Source organism: Ornithorhynchus anatinus, chromosome 3 (genome assembly GCF_004115215.2).
Source record: "Ornithorhynchus anatinus isolate Pmale09 chromosome 3, mOrnAna1.pri.v4, whole genome shotgun sequence".
Lineage (NCBI taxonomy): Eukaryota > Metazoa > Chordata > Mammalia > Monotremata > Ornithorhynchidae > Ornithorhynchus > Ornithorhynchus anatinus.
Genome location: NC_041730.1, coordinates 101,656,738 through 101,683,265, shown reverse-complemented (window position 1 = coordinate 101,683,265; position 26,528 = coordinate 101,656,738). Strand labels below are relative to the sequence as shown.

The 26,528-nt window shown below is 41.3% G+C and overlaps 1 protein-coding gene across 1 annotated transcript in view; it reads left to right on the top strand.

Annotated features, from left to right (window-relative positions):
• CTNNA3 (catenin alpha 3) overlaps window positions 1-26,528 on the top strand; it is a 1,377,490-nt gene that overhangs the window by 1,302,808 nt on the left and 48,154 nt on the right. The window contains 1 exon segment of the mRNA XM_039911548.1: window positions 6,365-6,470. Within this exon segment, the coding sequence (XP_039767482.1) occupies window positions 6,365-6,470 (106 nt within the window).

Here is a 26,528-nt window from a genome sequence, read left to right as displayed (position 1 = left end):
TTTTATGGACAATTTCTATTTTTCTAACACTTCCCAGGACAGAACTGCCAGTTCTCTTTCCTAGTTAGACCCTGTTAAACAGGACCAAGTTGTTTGCTTAGGAATGAATAGAAAAAATTAGATTAGTCGATTAGACTGTAAGCCCGTCAAACAGCAGGGACTGTCTCTATCTGTTGCCGACTTGTTCATCCCAAGCGCTTAGTACAGTGCTCTGCACATAGTAAGCGCTCAATAAATACTATTGAATGAAAAAAGAAAAAGAATGCTTTCCTTCTTTTTCATTAGTTTGGTATTGTTAATACTAATCTAAGGCCCCCAAGGAAAAATATTCCTAGATTTTCTGGTGAAAGGCATAAATTGGCCCAATTAACCTTAATCACTACAGTTTGGCTTCTTAGGGTCTGTGATTAATCTTCTCTGGGCAGATGACATAAAGAAGTTAGCATAGAGGCTGTCTTTACCCCATGCAGAGACATCTTAGGACTTTGGGTTTCTATTTGTTTCAACAACACTGAGTTCCCTGGAAACATAAATAGAGACAGTAGTCAGAACCCAAGGACTTAAATAGATAAAATGTGCCCAACTCAACCGCTAAAATGAAAAACCCAGGGTGAAAATATGGACAAGAATTGAAACTGCTAAAAGAAGCAGCATGGCCTAATGGAAAAAGCCCAGGTCTGGAAGTCAGTGGATCTAGGCTCTAATCCCAGCTCTGCCACTTACCTGCTATGACTTTGAGAAAATCATTTAATTTCTCTGCATCTTTTTCCTCACAGGTAAAAATGAGGATTAAATACCTTCTTTTCCCTGCCCTTTAGACTGTGAGCCCCACAAGGGACAGTCATTGTGTCTGATCTGATTACATTGTATCTACCTCAGTGCTTAGTATGGCACTTGGCAAATAGTAAGGGTTTAACAAGAATAATAATAAAACTTATTATCATTGCTATTATTATTATTCTTTCACAGGGCTCACATTTACTCATTTCTCTTCCCAAGTTAGAGTATTTCTTTTCTTCTTTGCAAAATAATTTTCTGAAAATGTTTCCCCATAAGAATCAACGTTCATTATTGTAGCACATTTCAGTCTGCAAACATTTAAAATCTATCATAGTTTCAGTAATTGTAGATTCTGAGAGTATGAATTTGATGGTTGGCATGATAGGGAGTTGTGGTTAGTAAAATATGCATTTTGTTCAGAGCTCAGTAGGAAGCATCTTGCCAAACAATGCATTTAATTAACAAAACAAGTAAGAGATTAATCGTTATCTGTCATATTGTATTATCATCACTACTTAAGGCTTTTTTTCTGCTGCCTAATACTGCTTCATTGTCACATAGTATATATTTGAAGATAAGGGGAATTTTATTGCATTTGGCATAGCTTATTAGTACAGTAAAATCTATTGACTCTTGAGGAAAAATGATGTTATTGTCTTTAGCTACAGTTTTGAGCTATGGTTCTCAGGAATAACCTTTTGTCCATTGTTGCAGCCCTTGACAATTGATGCATTGGCTAAAGAGAGCTTAGGCAGCATTTATCCAAGTTGTACTTTCTCTGGAGGTGCAGAGGAACAATGAAACCAAATGCCTTTCTTATGAAGCAGAAACCAAATGGCTTTCTTGTAAAGCAGAAAGAGTTGTTGTTGTTGTTGTTTTTAAAATTCATGTTTGATTTAAGTGCTGTGAATGAAGTTCTTTGTTAGGTACTTAGGATAAACAAAATCGAAAAAATAATGTTGCCCTTAAAAAGAAATACTCGCTTTCTTTCAGCTGAAGAAGAACATCATAAGCAATCTTATTAGGTCAACCTTCCCTCAGCCTCAAGTACACAGGTGCAAGACTGGCACATGCTTACAGTGAATTTAGAAAGCAACAGGAAAAAAAAAAGTGTTGCAAAGGGGCCCCAGTAGAATTGTGGCAGCCTTATTTTCAGGTCTACAGTTCTCACTAGCTGTCCGGTTACCTTTGCAGCCCAGGTGGTTCCTACAGTAGCAGCAGGATCCACCTCATGCAACCCGAGCACTCTTTTGCCTTGGGCTAGTCATGTGGCCAAAACCCCTATCGACTGTTTTGACTGTCACTGAGGTCCATCTGGTGGCTTTGAGTAATGATTCCTCAACAGGGAAATGCAAATAATCTTTCAAGGATGGAAATCATCCCGGTGAATTTACAGGTCCTGGTCTTAGCATAGTTGGATTTTTGCAGCCTAAGGGACTTCAGAGGTTACTTGACTCCTTTCCAGTGAAGCTCCATCCTCCATCCCCACCCTGTATTACTTCTCTTTAGTAGCCCATAGCTGTCTATATGCTGAAATTCACCTTCTCAGACACACAGAACATCTCTGCCGATCCCCACCTTCTCCTGTCACCTTCTCACACTCCGATCCATCCCCAACCCTGGAGGAACTAGTGTTGCCAGGCATGGAAGGGGGGTGGGGGGTGGGGGGGGCGGTGGCAGTGGTGACAGCAGCACATGAATTCTCCCTCTTCCACATTCATGATGTTGCCCAAGTAGGAGCTACCCCAATTCATTCATTCAATTGTATTTATTGAGCACTTACTATGGACAAAGCACTGTATTAAGTGCTTCCGAGAGTAAAATATAACAATAAACAAACACGTTTCCTGCCCACAGTGAGCTTACAGTCTACCCTTTGCAGTTAACTCTGGGGAAAGGCAGAGTTCCCTCCCGCCCCCATTCTGCCACTGTCACTGCTGTTGGGGTCTGGGGAACTACCCCTGCTTCTCTGAGCCTCTGCCATTGCCCTAACCACAGAGCAGATGGCAGAAACAGAACACAAAAGTTGGGGAAGACTTTCTCTGCTCTGCTGCCAGCCTTGGGCCTTTTCTTCCTTGACCCCTCCACCCTCCTCCATGTTCTCCTGCCAATGCCACTAGGGGTGAAGTGGCAGGGAGCAGCTTCCACAGTCAATTAAATAAACAATCCAGGCAACAAAAAGAGAGGTGGACCTGAGGAAGACCAGGGAGAATTAGAGATGAGCAAGGGGCTTTATAGAGGGTCAATGAATTGGTGTAATTGGGGAAGGCCAGGCTAGTAAAGATAGGGCAGAGCTGCTGCTTGGGCATATTTGATTAAGTGGAGGAGTATTCATTCATTCATTCAATAGTATTTATTGAGCGCTTACTATGTGCAGAGCACTGTACTAAGCGCTTGGGATGAACAAGTCGGCAACAGATAGAGACAGTCCCTGCCGTTTGACGGGCTTACAGTCTAATCGGGGGAGACGGACAGACAAGAACAATGGCACTAAACAGCGTCAATGGGAAGAACATTTCGTAAAAACCGATGGCAACTAAATAGAATCAAGGCGATGTACAATTCATTAACAAAATAAATAGGGTAACGAAAATATATACAGTTGAGCGGACGGGTACAGTGCTGTGGGGATGGGAAGGGAGAGGTGGAGGAGCAGAGGGAAAAGGGGAAAATGAGGCTTTAGCTGCGGAGAGGTAAAGGGGGGATGGCAGAGGGAGTAGAGGGGGAAGAGGAGCTCAGTCTGGGAAGGCCTCTTGGAGGAGGTGATTTTTAAGTAAGGTTTTGAAGAGGGAAAGAGAATCAGTTTGGCGGAGGTGAGGAGGGAGGGCGTTCCAGGACCGCGGGAGGACGTGACCCAGGGGTCGACGGCGGGATAGGCGAGACCGAGGGACGGCGAGGAGGTGGGCGGCAGAGGAGCGGAGCGTGCGGGGTGGGCGGTAGAAAGAGAGAAGGGAGGAGAGGTAGGAAGGGGCAAGGTGATGAGAGCCTTGAAGCCTAGAGTGAGGAGTTTTTGTTTGGAGCGGAGGTCGATAGGCAACCACTGGAGTTGTTTAAGAAGGGGAGTGACATGCCCAGATCGTTTCTGCAGGAAGATGAGCCGGGCAGCGGAGTGAAGAATAGACCGGAGCGGGGCGAGAGAGGAGGAAGGGAGGTCAGAGAGGAGGCTGACACAGTAGTCTAGCCGGGAGTAGGAGTAGCATGGCCTAGTGAAAAGAGCACAGACCTGGGTACTAATCCTGCCTCCTCCATTTATCTGCTGTATGACCTTGGTCAATTCACTTAATTTATCTGTGCCTCAGTTACCCCATCTGAAGAATGGGGATTAAATCCCCCTCTCTCCAACTTAGACTGTGAGCCCACTTTGGGGAAAGGACTCTGTCCAACCTGATTGTCTTGTATTTACTTCAGCACTTAGTACAGTGCCTGGTACAGAATAAGCATGAATACCATAAAAAAAATCTGATCTTCAGTAACATTAGTTTTGCTTTAAAAAAGAAGTAATTTCTGCCTCACTGTTATGGAACCTCTTGGCTGTAGTCAATTCCTTTCATCTGGCTATTTGTCTAACATGTTCCCATATCCAGCATTGCCACAGCTGGGTACAGGACTGGGTTCTTTGAATCTATCACTCTAAATAAGAAGAACCAAAGCAGTTTAAACAAAGCCAAAGAGAAATATAATGTGTTGAAGAGGAAGTGATAGAATATGTTCTAGAAGCAAAACCTCAGTAAGGCCTGGTTAAGGGAGGATGGGTATTGAAGGATTGTCCGCTCCCAGTGTTCTTGGTGTCAGTTGTTCCTTCCATATCCTGTAGGTCTGAATTTGAATTCTTAATGTGAGATTCATGAAGAATTAAATTAATTTCAATTTGGATATTTGCACTTTCACCTCTTTTTGTTTTAATCAGTCTATCAGTCAACAGTATTGTTGAGCACCTAAATTTATGCACAGCAGGAAATTAAACATTTGGGAGAGTAACAGCCTTAGTGGACATGAACTCTGACTTCAAGGAGCTTACAGTCTAGCAGAGGAGACAGACTGTATCTGTACCTATAACCTAAGAGGGTTATAGATAGAAAGGAGAATGAAAGTGGATATGTATACAAATTGGCACTTAATGTTGGTATTTGTTTAAGCTCTTACTATGTGCCAAGCACTGTTCTAAGCCCCGGGGTAGATACAAGGTAATCACGTTGTCCCACGTAGGGCTCACAGTCTTCATCCCCATTTTACAGATGAGGGAACTAAGGCACAGAGAAGTTAAGTGACTTGCCCAAGGTCATACAGCTGACAAGTGGCAAAGCTGGGATTAGGAAATAGGGTATGTAACATAAGTACAGAAATGTTACAAATGATTATAAATACAGAAGTTTATAACTGGGGAAGAAGTGCTGAGGTGGTATCAAGGGAATAGAACTTGGGGAGGAAAAACATTAATTAGGAAGGCCTCCTGAAGGATGTGACTTCTGAAGGTCTTTGAATATGGGAGAGGGTGCTCTGGCAGATTTGAAGGGGGTAAAAATTCCTTTGGGTACAAGCAAGAGGTCAGAAGTGGGAAAGATGAAAATATGGCACACACTCCCTCCCGTAGGTTGGTTTGAGAGGAACAAAGAGTGTGAGCTGGCATGTAGTAGGAGAAGAGAGTGGATGAATAAGAAGGATTAAGTGTCTTAAAGCCAAAGGTCAGGGATTTCAACTCGTTGCCTACACATTGTCCCCCAGATTTTAAAATCTCAATTAATAAATCATGGACAAAATAATGCCAGCACTTAAATTTTTATAGTCTGGAAAACATCTACAATGAATGTACAATAAAGAGTCATACTTCCTGATTTTAACTATATTGAATTACTACTGTGTTCTCTCAGGTACAGATGCTGTATGATTCCCAAATGGATATTTTATCAAAGCACATTTGTTGGACTTTAATTGTCCTAGAATTGTCATCCACTGTCATCACCTGCTTTACCCCTATCTTACATATACTCTTCACTCCCTCCCAGCTAACTTTCTAACTGTACCTCTCTCAATCTGCTGTCTTTGACTCACTGAACATACTCTGTCACCTGTTAGGGGCTTCCCCCATTTCAAATCCACCTAATCACTTTTCTTCCTGAAAAGTCACAGCCTCCATTAAATCATCCCATTTAGTTTCATCCATCCATCCATCTCTCTCTCTCTCTCTCTCTCCAACCTCTCTAACTCTCTCCCTTCCCCGGTCTCTCTCTATATTTATATATAAATACATACATATAATGTAACAATGTAAATTGTTTAATTATTCTTTTTCCCTTTTTTTGCTCTTACCAGTGGGATCTATGTTTTAACTATTGTTCTCACTGTAAATAGGCACACTGTGTTTATTGGCTTCTGTGATTGGACTGTAAGCTCCTCAAATACAAGGGTAATGTCTGTTATTCTTGTAGTATGCTCCCAAGTAGTTCAGTGCTCTGCACACAACAGGTGCTCCGTGAATACTCATGGAAGATTGGATGAATGAATAAATTTGTTATTCCTTTTGATTAAATACCATTTCTTGGCATATGCTGTGGCGTTAACCACATTCCATTTGTTCCATTTACAGGGGCAGAGGTCCACTGAAGCATACCTCTGAAGTTATCAATGCTGCCAAAATGATCTCCGAATCGGGATCAAGGATGGATATCCTAGCCCGGCAGATTGCCAACCAGGTCTCTTATTTGAAAATGGAGAGATTGATATCTTCACCTTGAAAAATTGTATTTTATTAAGGCTGTTTGTAGTGATTGGTTCTTAGAAAAATGTTATTTTTCCACTTCATTTAACTTTATCTTTGCTCAATTATAATTGGACCTTCTGGGTGATTGTTCATGCACAAATTAACCCCTAGGATTATTCCTAGATATGCTGAATAAGTGAATCAGTTTTAGAAAACGCACACTGTATTATATTTAGAGAGCAGTCTCTTAACATTAACTGTGTTCAAGATTATCTAATTTAGTTCTGCGTAATTTACACTTTATCTTTTGGATGTCTGCTACCCTTTTGTTTTTTTGGCTTTTCAAAAAAGAAACTTTTTAGATATCTACATATTCCTCCTGCTTTCAGCAAAATCAAGGGAATTCTTTCACTTCTAGATGAACACAAAAGAGCCGATATAAATTCTTAGGAATGAATATCTTCTATAGCCCATTGATCTTGGAAATCCACTTCAGCCTTACTCTGATTTTTTTTTTAACAGTCAGTTCCAACCTGGATTTTGAATTTAAGTAGTGAGTGGTAGTTTGCTTCCATACTGACAGTCTTTTCCAAAGGAAATGAAATTTTGCTGTGTTTAGGGAAGGATTTATGTCTTTTGATAGGCTCTTTTTCTTTTGCTGTGTTGTTGGGCAGTTATAATTTTCATAGTTTGTTAGCATGCTATTTCTACTATCATCATCATCTGACCTGGGCTCAAATTAAAGAATAGTGAATCTGATATCAGAAAATTTCCAAAGATATTTTCTACCCACACTTAATCCTGCAGTCTTGACTATCATATTACTTTTCACTAATGGAAGGAGGGATTCTAAAAATGAACAAAGATAAAAATTCACAAGACTATCAAAGCATGGAAAAAAATGTATTTTGAGGTCCAAATTTGAACCTAAACATCAACCAAGTACCAGTACCATTAGCCCCAGCTCTAAGATCATCCAAAGAACTTCAGTGCCAACAGATCCCAGATAATAACAGTCCTCAGCTGCCGACTCAACTGGCCCCAGAGTCCCAGCAGAACAGTGAGGGGATAGGAGGACAGACAGCCAGGAATATTGCTACCCCAGTGTTAGCTAGGAGCATGAGTGAAGACCCAATTAAAACCAATCTTTTCTGTCAGGAGGCAACCAAATAATCATTTTTAAGGCATAGAGTGCTGAACTGTGTTTTAAAAGAACAAATAACAAGTCCCCTTGTTATTAGCTGGCTGCAAATGATGGTGATACCAATCACCATCCATAATCCATAAAATCCATAAATCCAAATCCAAATCCAAAATCCATAATCCACCATCCATAAAAAATACCAATTTATGGTATTTTTTAAGTGCTTAGTATGTACCAGACAAGTAGTAAGCACTGCGGTAGATACAAGCTAATTAGGTTGGACACAGTCCCTGTCCCTCATGGGGCTCACAGTCTTAATCCCCATTTAACACATTAGGAAACTGCAATTCAGAGAAGTTAAGTGACTAGCCCAAAGTAATAGAGCAGATAAGTGTCAGAGCCAGGATTAGAACCCAGGACCTTCTGTTCCAGGCCTGAGTTCTATCCACTAGGCCCTCTGCTTCCCAACTCTTGTTGAGGCATTTATAGATCATGCAAAAAAATTTCCAAGTGTCCAACAGGTTTAAACTAGGCTGAAATGGACACTAGTATGTATTCTTGCTTATTTGCAGATGAAACAGGAATATTCTAAATCATCTTTTTTTTTAGGACTTAAAATTGAACAACCACCGTGTTCAATAGTGACACCTTTAGAGACAAACATTAGAACCACGGAAAGTTTAAAATTGTGAGAGGAATATCTATTTTAATTCAGAGAGGATTTTTTTCTCTCTCTCTCTCCCTCATAGATTGTGAACCCCATGTGGGACCTGATTATCTTTTGTATACACCGGTGCTTAGTACAATACATGGCACATATTAAGCACTTAACGAATATTATCATTATTGTTATCATTAGCATTATTATTTTTATTATTGCTATAATTTGTATATCTTTCTCATATTTTATATAATCTCTACCGTGGAGTCAGTCATATTTATTGAGCACTTATTGTGTGCAGAGCACTGTTCAAAGCATTGGGGAGAGTACAATATATTTGAGTTGGTAGACAGGTACCCTGCCCACAGTGAGTTTACATTTTAGAGTGGGAGACAGACATTAATATAAATAAGTAAATTACAAATATGTACATAAGTCCTGTGGGGCTTGGAGGGGTGATGAATAAAAGGAGCAAGTCAAGGCAGTGCAGAAAGGAATGGGAGAAGGGGAAAGGAGGGCTTAGTCAGGGAAAGCCCATTGGAGATGTGGCTTCAATAAGACTTTGCAGTTGGGGAGAATAATTGTCTGTTGGATATGAAGAGAGAGGGAGTTCCATGGCAGAGGCAGGATATGGGCAATAGGTTGTCAACGAGATACAAGAAGATCGAGGTGCAGTGGAGAAGCAGTGTTGCCTAGAGGCTAAATCATGGCTCTGTGAGTCAAAGGACCTAACTTCTAATCCTGATTCTGCCACTTGTTTGCTGTGTGACCTTGGGTAAGTCACTTACCTTCTCTGAGCCTCAGTTTCCTCATCTGTGAAAATGTAGATTAAGACTGTGAGTCCTATATGGGACAGGGACTGTGTCCAACCTGATTACCTTATATCTACTCTAGTGCATAGAAGAGTGCCTGGCACATAGTAAGCACTTTACGCATACTACAGTTACTATTATTATTGTTAGATTTATAGAAGTGAAGTATATTGGTTGGGAGGTAGTAGGAGAGTAGCGAGCTTTGCTCCTCTATTGCCAACCTTCTCACTGTACCTCATTCTCATTTATCTTACCACCAAACCTTCACCCATGTCATTCATTCATTTGTTCAATAGTATTTATTGAGCACTTACTATGTGCAGAGTACTGTACTAAGTGCTTGGAATGTACAATTTGGCAATAGATAGAGACAATCCCTGCCCAATGACGGGCTCACAGTCTAAATGGGGGTGACAGCAAAGCAAAAGAGAACAAAACAAAAACAAGACAATATCATCAAGATAAATAGAATCAAGGAGACATACACCTTATTAACAAAATTCATTCATTCATTCAATAGTATTTATTGAGCGCTATGTGCAGAGCACTGGACTAAACACTTGGAATGTACAATTCCGCAACAGATAGAGACAATCCCTGCCCAATGACAGGCTCACAGTCCAAACCGGGGAGAACTGCCTCTGGCCTGAAACTCCCTCCCTCTTCATTTCTGACAAACAATTACTCTCCTCACCTTCAAAGCCTTATTGAAGGCGCATCTCCTTCAAGAGACCTTCCCTAACTAAGATCTCCTTTCCTTTTGTCCCGCTCCCTTCTGCACCAGCTTGACTTGCTCTTTTTAATCATTTCCCTTGCTCCCAGCTCCATAGAACTTATGTACACATCTGTAATTTGATTTATAGTAAAGTTTGTCTCCTCCTCTGGGTTGTAAACTCACTGTGGGCAGGGAATGTGCTTGTTATATTGGTATATAGTACTACCCCAAGCACTTAGTACAGTGCTTTGCACACAGTACGCTCTCAATAAATGTGATGAATGACTGACAGACTGAGGGGGCAAGGAGATTGAGTGCTTTAAAGCTGATGGTAAGGAGTTTCTGTTTGATGCCAAGACAGATGGGCAACCACTGGAGGTGAGGGTGCTTTGCAGTATTTTCTTTTCTTAGGCACTCTTATTACATCATTTTAAGCTTTGTTCAGAGACAGGTGGAAACAAATTTTCATCTAAGATAGGACAATGTCCCTTAATTCTGTAGAAACAAGTGACAGAAACTGGAATTTGCTGAGATCGCCTTCCTCCCAAACATTGAATCTTATTTACCTATTTGTAAATATTTACTTAGTGGTAAATATTTTCAATCCCTCTCAGGTTGCACCTGGAGAGTTTCCAGTACTCTACCAATTTCCACAATAGGAGGGAGAGTCAAGCAGAGGCATATCCATTCCATTCCTAGTAATGAGGGATTTTTGTGTTACCTGCACATGGCTCTGGAGGCTCACATTTAAGTACAGGAAAACCAAATCCATTATTGTAACATATGTCCTAGAAAGATACTTTTGAAGTTAACTCTAGTATCAGATCTGTGTTTGAAAGTCTATAGGGTAAATCCATTCCCTTGCTTTCTTTTTTTCAGTGGTATTCAAGTACTTTGTTCCTGGTACTATACTAGACCTTGGGGTAGATACTAGATAATCAAGTTGAATACAGTCCATGTCCTACATGAGGATCACAGTCATTCATTCATTCAGTCAGTCATTTACTGAGTGTATACTATGTGCAGAGCACTGTACTAAGCTCTTGGGAGAATACAATACATCAATAAACAGACACATTTCCTGCCCAGAGCAAGCTTACAGTCTGCGGTGCGGGGGAGAGACAGACATCAATACAAATAAATAAATTACAGATATGTATATAAGTTCTGCGTAGCTGGGAAAGGAGAAGAACAAAGGGCAAGGGGAGCAAGTCAGGGAGATGCAGAAGCAAGTGGGAGAAGAGGAAAAGGGGGGTCAGTCTGGGAAGGCCTCTTGGAGGAATGTGCTATACATTCCAAGTGCTTAGTACAGTGTTCTGCACATAGTAAACGCTCAATAAATACTAATGAATGAATTGAATATGGCCTTGAAGATGGGGGCATGGGGGCAATTGTCTGTCAGATTTGAGGAGTGAAGGGGTTCCAGGCCTGAGGCAGGACTTGGGCTAGAGATCGGCGATAAGATAGGTGAAATGGAGGCACAGTGAGAAGGTTAGCATTAGAGGAATGAAGTGTCTTCAGAGTCTTCATCCCTCAATTTAGAAATGAGGTAATTGAGGAGCACAAAAGTAATGGGACTTGACCAAGGTAAAACAGCAGAAAAGTGGCATATCCAAGACTATAAACCCAGGTCCTTTCACTCCTGGACTTGTGCTCTTTCCATTTTGCCAAACTGCTACTCATCTTTTAACAAGTAGTTCCAAAAAATATCCTTGTAGTAAATATTACAACCCATTCATATTTGATGCAGTTTAAAAGACTAAGAATGGGTAGTTTCATCAAAATTGGAGTGACACTTTATTCACATCCTTTGAAGTATACACTTGGGATGCTTTTGAAAGAAATCCCTAACTCTCTATCGTTATCGAACATCTGAAAAAGGGCCACAAGAAAGCCTATTTGCACAGGCTGACATTTTTCAGCAGTCTTCAAACACAAATGCACTTTAACATTTGAAACATTAACTGGACAAAAACTGTTTGTACACTGGGCTCTGCTGGTTGGGAAGATTCACTTTATGGGAAACATTCTCTCTATTTCTCCTGGGGTTCTTAATCCCGCTAATAGGTCTGTCTCCTACACTCTCCTGTTAATACCAGCTCTTGGAATAAGTCACAATTGCCTGCAACTCAGGTTTGATATAAACAAAAAAAGATCCAGAATGAATGTTCTGGGGTGGTGGAGTTGCCGGGGTAGAGTAAGCAGTGGTCATCGGCTGCAGCACCTCTGCCAACATGGGGCTGGGCCAGAGAGGAGCTGTGCCACTCAGGCCCCTCCCCAGTCCCTGCTCTCTGCTGTCTGAATACCAGTAGCATATATTCTTGTCCTTGGTATTTGAAAAGGAAGCAGTGCTGCCTCGTAGGAAGAGCACAGTCCTGGGAGTCTGAGGACCTGGGTTCTAAACCTGGCCCCACCTCTAGTCTTCTCTGTGACCTTGGGCAATCCACTTAACTTCTCTGTGACTCAGTTACCTCATCTATAAAATGGAGATTACGAATGTAAGCCTTGTGTGGGACCTGGACTGTGTCCAACCTGATTTGGTTGTATCCACCCCAGTGCTTAATACTGTGCCTAGCACATCGCAAGCATTTAACAAATAAAGCCCTTTAAAAATACTGTAAAAAAAGGCACTGCTGATGGTAAGGTTCAAAGTCCTGGCCAGGTTGGGCACACAAAAATGTTGTCCCTTGATGTATGATTGTACTTAATGTTTGTGTCTATTTATTAATCTTAGTGAGCACTTTGTGCAAAGAACTGTACTAAGTGCTTGGGAGAGTAAGTACAATATAACATCAAACACATTCCCTGCCCGCAATGAGCTCACAGTCTAGAAGGGACTAACTCTCTTTTGCTTATTGCTCTCTTTTGCCACATGTCTCTTAGAATGCTTTTACTCCAAGAGAGACCCTCCCTTTGTGATGGTAATATGCCATGAAGGTCCATCCTCCAACAACTGTCTCCCAATTTTCAGCTGGGATCCAGATTGTCTGAAGCTTGGTTTTACCACACACTTCCTCTTCTCTTTATGCTTTTGGTTTCCCAGTTGCAGCTCACTTGATGGTCATCCTCCTCCCACATCCAACCTAGAGTAGCAGCGTTAAGGTGAGCATAGCTTCACCACCAGAAAAATGGCCATGTTCCAGAACGTTACTGTTTGTGATCTTCTATTGCCACTGGACATTGCATGTGGCCCATAAGTGATATTGATGGAACTGCTTGAGGAGCCAATTAAAGATCTTTGTGTGGTCCAGTACTTATATCTGTAGAGAAGGTTGGACAGCAGTGCAGCTTTGTAGCTTTGTTTGGTTCGGAGCGTGACACCATATGCTCCCATCACACTGTTTGACAATCTCCCAAAAGATGCACTGGCCTTTCTGATTCGGTTTCTTAGTTCCTTTTCACCTATTTTTCACAGTAATTGTTAACAATAATAATAATAATGATATGGTGGTATTTGCCACATGGGACAACCTGATTATCTTGTATCTACTCCAGCGCTTAGAACAGTGTATGGCACATAGTAAGAGCTTGACAAATACCATCATTATTATTATCATTATTATATGCCAGGTACTATATTAAGTGGTGAGGTGGATACAAGCAAATCATGTTGGATACAGTCCCTGTCCCACTTGGGGTTCACAGTCTTAATTTCCATTTTACAGATGCAGTAACAAAGGCATAGAGAAGTGACATGACCTGCCCAAGGTCACACAGCAGACAAGGGGTGGAGCTGGGATTAGGCATAGGTCCTTTTGACTCCCAGGCCCATGCTCCATCCACTTGGCCCTTCTGCTTCAAGCACTTTAAGTCCTTTAAAAACTTACTATGAGCTAGACAAGTAAGTGCTGGGGTAGATACAAAATAATCAGGTTGGACACAGGCTCTCTTGAAGAGGGATTCCAAAAGGCCTTCCCTCACTAAGCCTTCTTATCTTCTTCTCCCACTCCCTTCTGCATCATCCTGACTTGATTCCTTTATTCACCACCCCACTCCAGTCCCACAGCACTTAGGTAAAGATCTGTAATGTATTTATTCATATTAATGTTTGTCTCCCTCTCTAGACTAGAAGCTCATTGTGGGCAGGAAATGTCTCTGATTCTGTTCTATTTTACTATACCAAGTTCTTAGTACAGTATTCTGCAAGCACTCAATGAATATGATTGATTGGCTGACTGTCTGACTGACTGACTGACTGACTCCCACACTGGGCTCCCAGTCTAAGTAGGAGGGAGGAGGATTTAATCCCCATTTTTCAGATAAGTAAATTGAGGCAAAGAGAAGTTAAGTGACTTCCCAAGATCACACAGCAGACAAGTGGTGGAGTCAGGGTTAGAACCCAGCTCCTTTGATTACCAGTGGAATGTTCTTTCCACAAAGCCACACTGCTACTCATTGGATGCTCACTGTGTGCAGAACTCTATACTAAGCATTTGGGAGCATGCAATAAAATATAAAGACACAATTGTGTGAGACTATGAAAAATATTCATAATAATTCATTAGATTAAACATTTATAAAGTCAAGGATACTACAAAGAATTAAAATGTTTTGATGCATTGAAATCTGACTGAAGCAAAACCCTATGCTTTTATGAAAAGAAAAATTGATGGCAGAATTTTTGTCAGTCTTTAATGGTGCAGTTGTGATAGTAAGCTAATGGACATAACAAACTTCCCCCACTCTGACTCTTGTGATTTTATATTCACAACTGTCGCATCTATTATGAAGCCATCATAAGGATCTGCTGAAATTATTCCCATAAAATTTGCATCTTTCAGTCGCATTTACTGATTTGATGCTAATATCTTCATCTGAAGTTTATTTCTAAGAGAGAAGAATTTAATTGGTAGCTAGCATTTGTTCTCAAGGTTGATGACTGCCACTTTATTACAATAAATGCAAATCTGAGGCATATTGGTTGACTAGCTTTGAATTGATATTACAATGCGTGACCTACCTCAATTCCGGTGGGTACTATAGAAATGTGTGTGGGTGGTAGGACATTAACTCTGAAGTAATTTCTCCCACCTCCAAAATCAGTTCTCGTGGAAGATGGGCCAGGCTTTATTCAGGATAAGCAGTCTATCCAATATCCATTCAAAGCATGTGGATAAATAGTTACCTTTATCCCATGTGAGCAGAAAGGAATTGTGATTATTTCCTTTATAGCCTTGGCTTTCAGGATGAAGCATGAGTTGGTATTTTTTCATATTTATTTGCAAGACAAGAGTATATCATCCACATAAGAGTATATCATCCACATTTTTTCATATTTATTTGCAAGACAAGAGTATATCATCCACATAAGTGTCCTAAAAGACTATTCAAAATTTGAATAAGTAAGAGCCTGATAAAGTTTGCCTTCTATCTTTTTTTGAAGCTGAATTACTCTTGGGGTTAACTACTCGAATACTTTAAATATGCAGCTAGAGCTAGAAAGTAGAAGAAATGAGAAGCCTGAAAAAAAGGTTCATTTAATTCCTCTTTAATCTTGAAACCACCATATTAAGTAGTGAATTGGTTGAAGCAAAATGAATACAAGGATCTCAGTGCATAAATCACATTTGCACTGGTTTGAATCAATGCAGTAAAATCAGATCTGAAACAATATGTATGCACATATATAGGTATCTGCTTTTTATCATTTTTATATATATAGCTGTCCAGCCAGTTTGGCAATGTTACCACCAGTGACAAGGTATGTTTGTCTCATAAAACTGAGGCATGACAGAATGATATTCATATCATTTGTATGTAAAGACTCACTCTTGCTGCCCCACTCCACCTCCTACCCAAAGAACCTGCTGTTGCTTCTTTCATTTCCTCCTCTTGATGCATCAATCTTCCCAAAGACTCCATCCTTAGGGTAATCTATTCCTAATTTCTGAATGTGAAGCTGATAATGTCTTTGGTTGATTCCTGTCAACTTGACACATCATCTGAGATTTCGTTTTGCTGTGTCTTTAAAGCATGTACTTCTCTTTGCTTATGGTTTTCCCGTTTCAGTTCACTGTTCAGCATGTGTTTGCACACTGTGATTTGGTCATCCATTCTCCTCTTCAGGCCTTCTCAGTGGGGATGTGATGCTGGTGAATCACAGATCTCTTTATCTTACTCAGGAAAAGAAATATGGTTTTGTTGATTACCAGCATATGCTTCAGACATTAGCTGATCAGAAGTAGGTTATTGTGTAACTTTACAATCTGGTGGCATCTGATGATTTTTCTTGCTATTTCAGTATTGCTGCTAACATACTTGTTAAAATTTTTGATGACACTACACATTTGATGATGAATGCTGAATCAGTGAGCATTCATGCAATTATGAATCAATCCGGATCCTCATATAATCTCTTGCAATCAATCAGGGGTATTTATTGAGTGCTTACTGTGTGCTGAGTACTGTACTAAGCACTTAGGAGAGAACAATATGGTAGAGTTGATAGACCCATTCCCTGCTCTTGCAGAGCTCATTGTCTAGAGTGGGAGACAGAATTGCTTGATCATTTTCTTCACTGGTATCCCCTCCCTTGTCTCCAGTGGGGGCACATGCTTGAATGGTTGTAGGATCATTAGCTGCTTAGTGATGCCTCCGGAGAGTATTGGAAGTTGTCAAACTAGCGATCATCTGGTTGCAAAGCCTATACCTAGGAGCCTCTATTTAGCCAGTGAAATCTGATCCCCAAAGTATGCTCCACATTTTTCTGTGATCTGTTCCTCATCATGAAGCCTTGTGTTATGCAGCACTGAGTTTACAACTTCAAATCAGTTTAACTCATGTAGAGAAATGTTGTTTTCCATATTTGATGACGTATTTCCTCATTGTTGCATAGCATCGTTTTGTACATAACCCAAATGTTATTTTCTTTATACTTGGCAGGTTTCTGTTGGATTTTTTAGTTCTTATACTGAAGGTTTAAGAACCCTAAGCATGATAATCAAAGGATCCTGGTTTCCTTTCTTCATTCTGAATGTGTTCTCACCCAGGTTGCTACCCCAAATCAATCAATCAATGGTATTATTGAGTGCTTACTGTGTGCAGAGCACTGTATTAAGTACTTGGAAGAGTACACTACAACAAAGTTGGTCTACATGTTCCCTGCCTGCAATGAGCTTAGACTTTAGAAATTAGTTGCCTACAGTCTAATGTCCTGGGTCACCCCGTTACAGAGGACATTCATTGAGATTTTCTGCCCATCTGTGGGATATGCCCTTAAATTGCTTTTCACATGGTGGTAATGAGTTGGCCTGAGTCATTAATGCTTTCTTGCCTATTCTCACCATAATCAGGATCACATATTGCAAGATTACTGTTAGGTTTAAGGATGTGGTGAAAGGCTGTGGAAAAAGATATCTCTATGAGCCCTCCTCAGGAACAAATCTGCTATATATAGGGCTTAATTTGTGCTGACACTTGCTGAGGCTTTGATACTACAGCTTTGGAGATAGCTCTGGCAGCTATGGAGTATGTACGACTAGTTTAACACTCACCTAATTTAGTGAAACATTCCCCAGTCATGGGAATTCTTACTTCAAGTATTTAATTCTGTGGCAGTACTAGGCATGTACATCCCCTGACACTTGCCTGAAGCTCTTGATCCTAGAAGTAAAAAGGTTTCTGTTCTTCCAACATTTTCCTGCCTGTCCGCCACAGTCTTCCTGGAATCCCCTGCAACCCAGATTTTGCCTAATCTCCACTAAAACTGCTTTCTCAAAAGTCACCATTGACCTCCTCCTAATGGACTCTACTCCATCCTAATTATCCTTGAGTTTATTGCAAGTTTTGACATTGTGAACCTCCCTCTCCTCCTAGAAGTCCTTTAGCACTTTGGTACTCAACCCACCCCCACAGCACCTAGGTATATATGTTTATACCCTGTGGCTTTCCTCTTGCCTGTTACTTAGCTTAATGTCTTTCTCTCCGGTTAGCTTTTACCGCCTTGAAGGGTGGAGGATTATGTCTATTCACTCTTTTTACTAAACTTTACCAAGCCCTCAGTACAGTACTCTGTACACAGTACGTGCTTAATAAATATCATTGATTGATTTGACATGTTGGCAATGACAGAGGTGCCATTATCCAGATCCCTGGAACCTTTCCCAATTTAATTTAAGCATTGGCTGCATCCTCTTTTGCCTTTCTACACTTCCATTCAGGATTCAAAACTGTTAGGGCCTCAGATAAGACAGTACTATTTGGGTTAGTTCATTTTTAATAGTGGAGTTTCACATAAAAGACTGTAACAGGAAGAATAAGCATATTGCAAGATTGTTGAACAGAAAATTAAATGAGTAATTGAGATGAATGGTGAAAAACTAGCCACATTATTATTGGACACCATCTTCCTTTGGTCTTCCTATCTCAACATTCACTCAGACAGTGCAGTTCAGCTCTGCCTTTAGCTGGGCACAGGGAGCCACCAACCCAGTGAGCATCTTCTTCAAGTAGATGCTATTTCATTCAATAGTGTTTATTGAGCGCTTACTATGTGCAGAGCACTGTACTAAGTACTTGGAATGTACAAATCGGTAACAGATAGAGACAGTCCCTGCCCTGTCTAATCGGGGGAGATGGACAGACAAAAACAATAGCAATAAATAGAATCAAGGGGATGAACATATCATTAAAACACTAGCAAATAAATAGAATCAAGGTGTTCTACATCTCATTAACAAAATAAATAAAGTAATGAAAATATATACAGTTGAGCGGAGAAGTACAGTGCTGAGGGGAGGGGAAGGGAGAGGGGAAGGAGCAGAGGGAAAGGGGGGAAAAGAGGGCTTAGCTGAGGAGAGGTGGGGGGGTAGAGGGCAAGCAGAGGGAGCAGAGGGAAAAGGGGAGCTCAGTCTGGGAAGGCCTCTTGGAGGAGGTGAGCTTTAAGTAGGGTTTTGAAGAGAGGAAGAGAATTAGTTTGGCGGAGGTGAGGAGGGAGGGCATTCCAGGACCACGGGAGGACGTGGCCCAGGGGTCGATGGCGGGATAGGCGAGAACAGGGGACGGTGAGGAGGTGGGCAGCAGAGGAGCGGAGTGTGTGGGGTGGGGAGTAGAAAGAGAGAAGGGAGGAGAGGTAGGAGGGGCAAGGTAATGGAGAGCCTTGAAGCCTAGAGTGAGAAGTTTTTGTTTCGTGTGGAGGTTGATAGGCAACCACTGGGGGTTTTTAAGAAGGGGAGAGATATGCCCAGAGCGCTTCTGAAGGAAGATGAGCCGGGTAGCAGAGTGAAGAATAGACTGGAGCGGGGAGAGAGAGGACGAATGGAGAGCAGAGTGAAGGCTGACACAATAATCCAGCCAGGATATTATGAGAGCTTGTAACAGTAAGATAGCCGTTTACACTATAAGTTTATAATATAAGCAGTGGGGAGAACAGGTAGTTAATCCCTATTTTACAGATGAAGATATTGAAACACAGAGAAGCTAAGTGATTTGCCCAAGGCCATACAATAGGTGGAGCTGGGTTTAGAATCCAGGTCCTATGATTCCCAGGCCTGTGTCCTTTCCACTAGACCACACTGCTTCCTTCAAACTATGTGTCACTTCTTTGTTTCCTATTTCCCAAAGCCTTAGTCAAGTGCATTATACCCAATGGGATAAATGCTATCACTTGTATTTTTAAGTATGAAAAATAAGGTAATGTAATATTTATTTAGTGCCCACTGGATTCAGCACACTGGCCTATGAATATGAGAAACACAAAACTAAACAAGAAGTTCCCTCAAGAAGTTTTCACACGAGTTGGGAAGACAGACATAAATGTATTTACAAAATGAATAATCAAAATAAAAAATTGAATATACAATTGAACAAACATATATACATAAGAGCTGAGAATGTAGTATAAGTAGGTTCATAGGTAAAGAACTTTTTTTAAAATGACAATTTGGTTAGGCCAGTAGAATCTTTGCATTCTACTTGAACAAAACCACTGGAAAATACCAAAATTTCACAAATAATTCATTATGTCTGCATAGAAAGTACCTATCTCATTCTCAAGAATTTTGGCAAAAGCATGATTCATTTTACAAGTTTAGAAACCGGGAGAAATTTTGTGTCACATTGATTACTCCATGGAAAATGAAATTTATTTCTGTAGAATTACTTCTGAATATTGTCATTGCTACATAGCCAAGGACTTTTTGAAATGTTTCCTGCTAATGTTTGGCGGTAAGTGTTGCACATACCCCAAAAGAAGGACCAGACTAGTTTTTAAGTAAATAATTTGCTGGTTAGTGCCCTCTTGTGTTCAGCATGCTACAAATTGAATGATATGATTTATCAATGAAGACTTTCAATCAAAATTCACTGCACTTCTCTGCCTTACGCTTTTAACATAAAGACATAATCTTTAGCTTTGATGTTTTTCAGCAGTGCATCATATTTTCAACATATTTTTAACACAGGATTAACATCTTCCTTGGTGCATAATGCATCTTCAATAAAGACGGCACATTCACTTGTACTTGTTCCATCATGTTCCTTAGAAGTAATCAAGAGCATTTATTGAAAGTGCTCACTGTGTGCAAAACACTGTCCTAAATTCCTAGTGGCATGAAACAGAATTAGTAGCCATGACTCATGACCTCACTGAGTTTATAATCTAGCAGGCAAACAGACACTTAAAGAGATTACCAATTTGAGTATATAAAATATGTAAACATATTTTTTAATGTGTAAAATATGTACACATGTGCCAGAAGGGATTGTGAGGGTACTATGAAGTTAATCTGGTTTTATGGATAGTGATCCTCATATTTGGTGAAAGCCACAAGATTTTTTTAAGTTATTTATTAAGTGCTTGCTATGTTCCAGGCCCTGTAATAAGCACTTGGGTAGATACAAGCTACTCAAGTTGGATGCAGTCCATGTCCTACATGGAATTTACCATCTTAATTCTCATTTTATAGATGAGTTAACTGAGGTACGGAGAGGTTGAGTGATACAGCACAGTAGGCACACAGGCAAACACAGATCAGGCTACACAGCAGACAAGAGATGGAGCCAGGATTGGAACCCACGACCTCTGACTCCCAAAACCGTGTCCTTCCTATTAGGTGACACAGCTGATTTTAGAGATGCTTTTACAAAGTGATCATTCACTTTCTAAAATCTAGTCTTAATTTCAGCTTTGCTACTGAGGTGGCAGTGGGGAGGAGGGAGGAAGCAGAGTGAAACAGGATCCTACCTGAGTGTTTTGCAGTTATCATGGCCAAGAAAGAAAAATGCTGCTGGCATGAGACACAGAACTCTCCTAAGTATCTCCCCACCCCTCCCCTATATGCCCCCAAATCATTCATTTACCCCCAGATTTCACTGAATTGGCTGGGTCTTGAGTGAGGACTACTCAACTCAGACATCCTCCCAGGTGTCCATTTCAATTGCTCTCATGGTTTCTAATATCCCTTTTTTAGAAGGTTTGCTTTTGCTATGGAAAGAGCTAGGGATTGTGTGCCTATGTAGTCAGGACAGGTTGGAAACAGAGTTGTCCTGCCATGAGAAGCAAGATACAGTGGGTGATGAGCCCCCACTGCAGTCACCCATTGGATTCAGCCCCAGGGACTTGACAGACAATTATGCCCATCAATCAGATCCACTTGCAGGATGATGTGGGAGGGTGGATCATAAACAAATATTTTAATTTTAGACTCTGAAATATTAGGATTTCTTAGAAAGCTTGCATTTTTCATGGGACTCATGTGCCTATTGTGGGTATTTAAATGCTTAGGTGGTACAAAAGTGACAGCTGGGAGGATGTGAAGTGGGGAGATTAAAGATTTATGAGTAAAGGCCTCCTAAAGCAGCTATGATTTCAGTGGGGCTTTGAAGATGAGGAGAGCTGTAATCTGTCAGATATGTAAGAAGAGGGGAAGCAGGGGGGAAATGATCTATTTATCATCATCATAATAATAATGGGATTTGTTAACTGCTTACTTTATACTGTTACTGTTATACTAAACACTGGAATGGATACAAGCAGATCGGGTTGGACACAGTCCCTGTCCCGCATAGGGCTCACAGTCTTAAACCCCATTTTATAGATAAGGTAACTGAGGCACGGAGAAGTTAAGTGACTTGCCCAAGGCCACACAGCAGACAAGTAGTGGAGCTGGAATTACCACCCATGATCTTCTGACTCCCAGTCTCATGCTCTATCCACTAGCCATGCTGCATCGTGGATAGAGCAAGATCATAATTTGATGATCTTGAAAAAAGTTTAATTTCAGCATTTATTTAAACAGGAAAACCATATAATTGAATCAATCATCAATGGTGTTTAATGAGTACTTGCTTTGTGCAGGGCATAGTACTAAGTGCTTGGGAGAGTACAAGGCAACAGAGCTAGTTAGACTCCTATGACAACCCAGCCTGCAGATTTCATTCTTCTAATGTTAACCTTCTCACTGTACTTAAATCTCATCTATTTCACCACTAACCCCTCACTCACATCCTCCCTCTGGCCAGGAATGCCCTCCATCCTCAAAACCGACTGACAATTATTCTCTTCCACTCAAAGCACAACTCCTTCAAGAGGCCTTCCCTTACCTCCTTTCCACTTCTCCCAGTCCCTTCTGTGTTGTCCTGACTTTCTCCCTTAATTCATCCCCCTCTGAGACCCAGAGCACTTTATGTACATATCTGTAATTTATTTATTTATATTAATGTCTATCACACCCTCTAATGTTGGTATTTGTTAAGTGCTTACTATGTGCAGAGCACCGTTCTAAGCTAAGGGGTAGATACAGGGTAATCAGGTTGTCCCAGGTGAGGCTCACAGTCTTCATCCCCACTTTACAGATGAGGGAACTGAGGCACAGAGAAGCTAAGTGACTTGCCCACAGTCACACAGCTGACAAGTGACAGATCCAGGATTCGAACTCATGACCGCTGACTCCAAAGCCCGGGCTCTTGCCACTGAGCCACACTGCTAGACTGTAAGCTCATTATGGGCAGGGAGTGTGACTGTTTATTGTTATATTGTACTCTCCCAAACATTTAGTACAGTGCTCTGCATACGGTAAGTGCTCAATAAATATAATTGAATGAATGAATGAATAAATGATCCCTACCCATAAGGAGTTTGCAGTCTAATGGGAGAGACAGATGTTAAAATAACTTATTGAAATAAATTTGTAAATTGGGAGCCCCTTGAAGGATCAGGTCCATGTGAAATTCCCATCTGTATACCCTTTTCCAGTGCCATATGAAAAATAAGCACTAAAGACATACTATTACTACTATAAATTACATATAGAGAAGCACCAAAATATAAAGATATATACATTAGTGCTGTGGGCTAAGGGTGGGTGAGTATCCAAACACTTAAAGAGTACAGATCCAAATTAATTGGTGACCCAGAAGGGAGGGAGGATTGGGTGGAGAAGTGAGGGTTAAGTCATAGAAAGCCTTTTGGTGGAGATAGGATTTTAGCAATGCTTTAAAGATGGGAAGAGGAATGGTCTGTCCAATATAAATAATGTTGGTATTTGTTAAGCTCTTACTATGTGCAGAGAACTGTTCTAAGTGCTGGGGGAGATACAGGATGATTAGGTTATCTCACGTGAGGCTCACAGTCTTAATCCCCATTTTACAGATGAGGTCACTGTGGCCCAGAGAAGTTAAGTGACTTCCCCACAGTCACACAGCTGACGAGTGGCAGAGGGGGGATTAGAACCCATGACCTCTGGCTCCCAAGCCCAGGCTCTTTCCACTGAGCTACGCTGCTTCTCTAAGTGAGAGGGAGTTCTAGGCCAGAGGGGGATAAAATTGTCAAAGGGTTGACAGCAAGACATATAGAAAAGCAGCTCTCTCTTTCCCACGATTTTAAAACACTGTCTTGGCACCAACACCAAATCCTTAGTGAATATAGTTACTTCCGCCTAGAAAAAAAAAACAAACTTAAGTGCTAAGATACTATCTCCCTGCTTCTGGTGGGTATCCAGGTGATGATAAAACTTGGTTTGGAAAGAAGAAGCAAATGGATGTTCATTGTCCACATTTCTCCTCTCCATACCATAAAAACCAAAGCTGGGGTCCATGCTATTTTGGGTTCTGACTTTTCTGAAAAGGCCTATTGTCAAGCTCTTTGAGAAGATTTGAGTATAAAAATGGAAATGAAAGAAAAGGTTCTTGGAAAGGAAGGTACAGTAAATGTATTAGTAATTGTTTACCCCACTGGGAATCTTCTTGCTTGACTCCCTCTAACAATGGGAGTTCCCCAAGGCTCAGTTCAGAGTCCCCTTCTATTCTCCTCCCATGGAGAACTCATTTGCTCCCATGGCTGCTTCAAATACCATCATCAACTATCATCTTCACAGATGATTCCTAAACCTACCTCTCCAGATCTGATCTCTTTGTAGTCTCACATTTCCTCCAACCTTCAGGACATCTCTGCTTGATTGTCCCACAGACACCTCAAACTTAACACGTTCAAAATGTTCATGTAGAGGTGAGGTGCTTACTGTGTGCAGAGCACTGTACTAAGTGCTTATTGAGCACTCACTGCATGCAGAGCACTGTATTAAGCACTTGCAAAAGTACAAAATAACAATAAACAGTGGCATTCCCTGCCCATCCTCCCTGTCTCGCAAACCATTACCTTGGCATTAACCTCAACTAATTTATCTTTCATTCTACATATTCATTCTTTCACCAATCCTGTCAGCTCTACAAAACATTCCTAAAATCCACCCTCTCCTCTTCTGCAAACTGCTAGTATGCTGATCCAAGCAGTTATCATTATCCCACCCTGGATACTGCAGCACCCTCCTTGCTGACCTCCCTACCTTCTGTCTCTCCCCTCTCAGTCATACTTCATTCTGATCCCTGGATCATTTTTCTAAAAATATTTCAATCCACATCTCCCCTCTCTTCAAGAAGTTCCGGTGGTGTCCTCCTGCACAAAAACATTGGCATTAAATCGTCAATCACTTCTCCTCTTCTTACCTTACCCCAGTGTTTGCCTACTACAAGCCAGCCTACACAGTTCACTCCTCTAATACTAGCTTACACTTCATACCTTAATAACATCTATTTCGCTGCCAGACCCTTGCCCACATCCTCCCTCTGGCCTGGAACTCCCTGCCCCTTCAAAAGACCACCACTCTTCCCACCTTCAAGGTCTAATTAAAATCACATTTCCAAGAGGTCTTCCCTGACATCCCTTATTTCCCCTACTCCCTCTCCCTTCTAAATCACCTGTAAACTTGGACCTGTACCCTTTAAGCATTTGATATTCACCACATCCCCAGCCCTACAACACTTGTAATAATAACAATTGTATTTGTTAAGCACATAGGAAGCGCTTAGTAAATACAACCGTTATTATTATTAATTATTATTATGTGACAGGCACTGTACTAAATCCTGGGGTAGATACAAGATAATCAGATTGAACATAGTCCCTGCCCCACATATAGCTCACAGTCTTAATCCCCACTTTATAGATGAAGTAACTGAGGCAAAGAGAAGTGTAGTGACTTCCCTAAGGTCACACAGCAGATAAATGGCAGAGTTGGGATTAGAACCCAGGTCCTTTGACTCCTAAACCTGTGCTTCCTCTGCTAGACCATGTTGCTTCTCTAATATACATATCTGCAATGTAAATTGCTTGTGGGCAGGGAATGTGTTAACCAACTCTGTTGTGCTGTCCTCTCCCAAGCACTGAGCACAGTGCTCTGCACACAGTAACTGCTCAATAAATGTCATTGATGGATTCACTGAAAGATATTTTGTGCCTTGTCAGCATTTGGTTTAAGTACTGCTATCCCCAAAATTACATTTGTTTGTAAATCTGATCTCTTTCCAAGAGCTACATCTACATTAAAGCTAAAAATTAAAGGCTTAGAACTGGGCTTTGTAATCATTAAGCACTCAATATATCCCATTGATTGATTGATTGATTACTTTATAATGATGATGATGATATTAAGCTTTCCACTACAGCTTGGCTCACTGTGTGCCATGGCTTGTTAACCAATCAAAATTCTGCAAGATAATCCAGTAGATGAGTGGTTTATATCGGTCCCCGATCAATTGTCCAGGTCCCACTCTCCTGGATGAAGACCCTGGGTGGTCTCTCTCCGCTGCCCCTGCTACAGGGGTCAGCTGCAGAGGAGGATCCTGGGCAGTTTTCCCCCACTTCCTCCCACTGCTGGGGTCAGTTTAGGAAGACAATCCTGGATGGCTTCTCCCTGCTGCCCCACTGTAGGGGTCAGCTCTAGAAGAGGACCATGGGTGGCCTCTTCCCAGTTCCCTAGCTGCGGTAATCAACTCTGGAGGAGGATTCTGGGTGGCTTTCCCCTGCTGCCTCCACCAAGGGGGTCAGCTCCAGTGGATGATCCTGGGTGGCCTCTGGGTCAGCTCCAGTGGATGATCCTGGGTGGCCTCTCCCTGCTGCTCTTGCCTTTGGGATCATCTCAGGAGAAGGATCCTGGGCAGTTTTTCACCCCTGTCCCCTCTGTGGAGATCAGCTCTGGAGGGTGATCCTGGGAGGTTCCCTACTGCCCCCTGATCAGCTCAGGAGGAAGGGACTCATATTAACTTCTAGGCGCCCTCAGTGTTAGGCACACAGATTGTGAGTGGCCCAACATGGAATTAAAGGTGGGGTAGGTGGAGGAATGTGTGGGGGGTAGGCTGGGTACAGAATTTCAGAGTACTTTAATTATGCTCATCTCCCATTTTCAATTATTTAGGAAATAATTAATAGCCACCCTCCTTTAGAC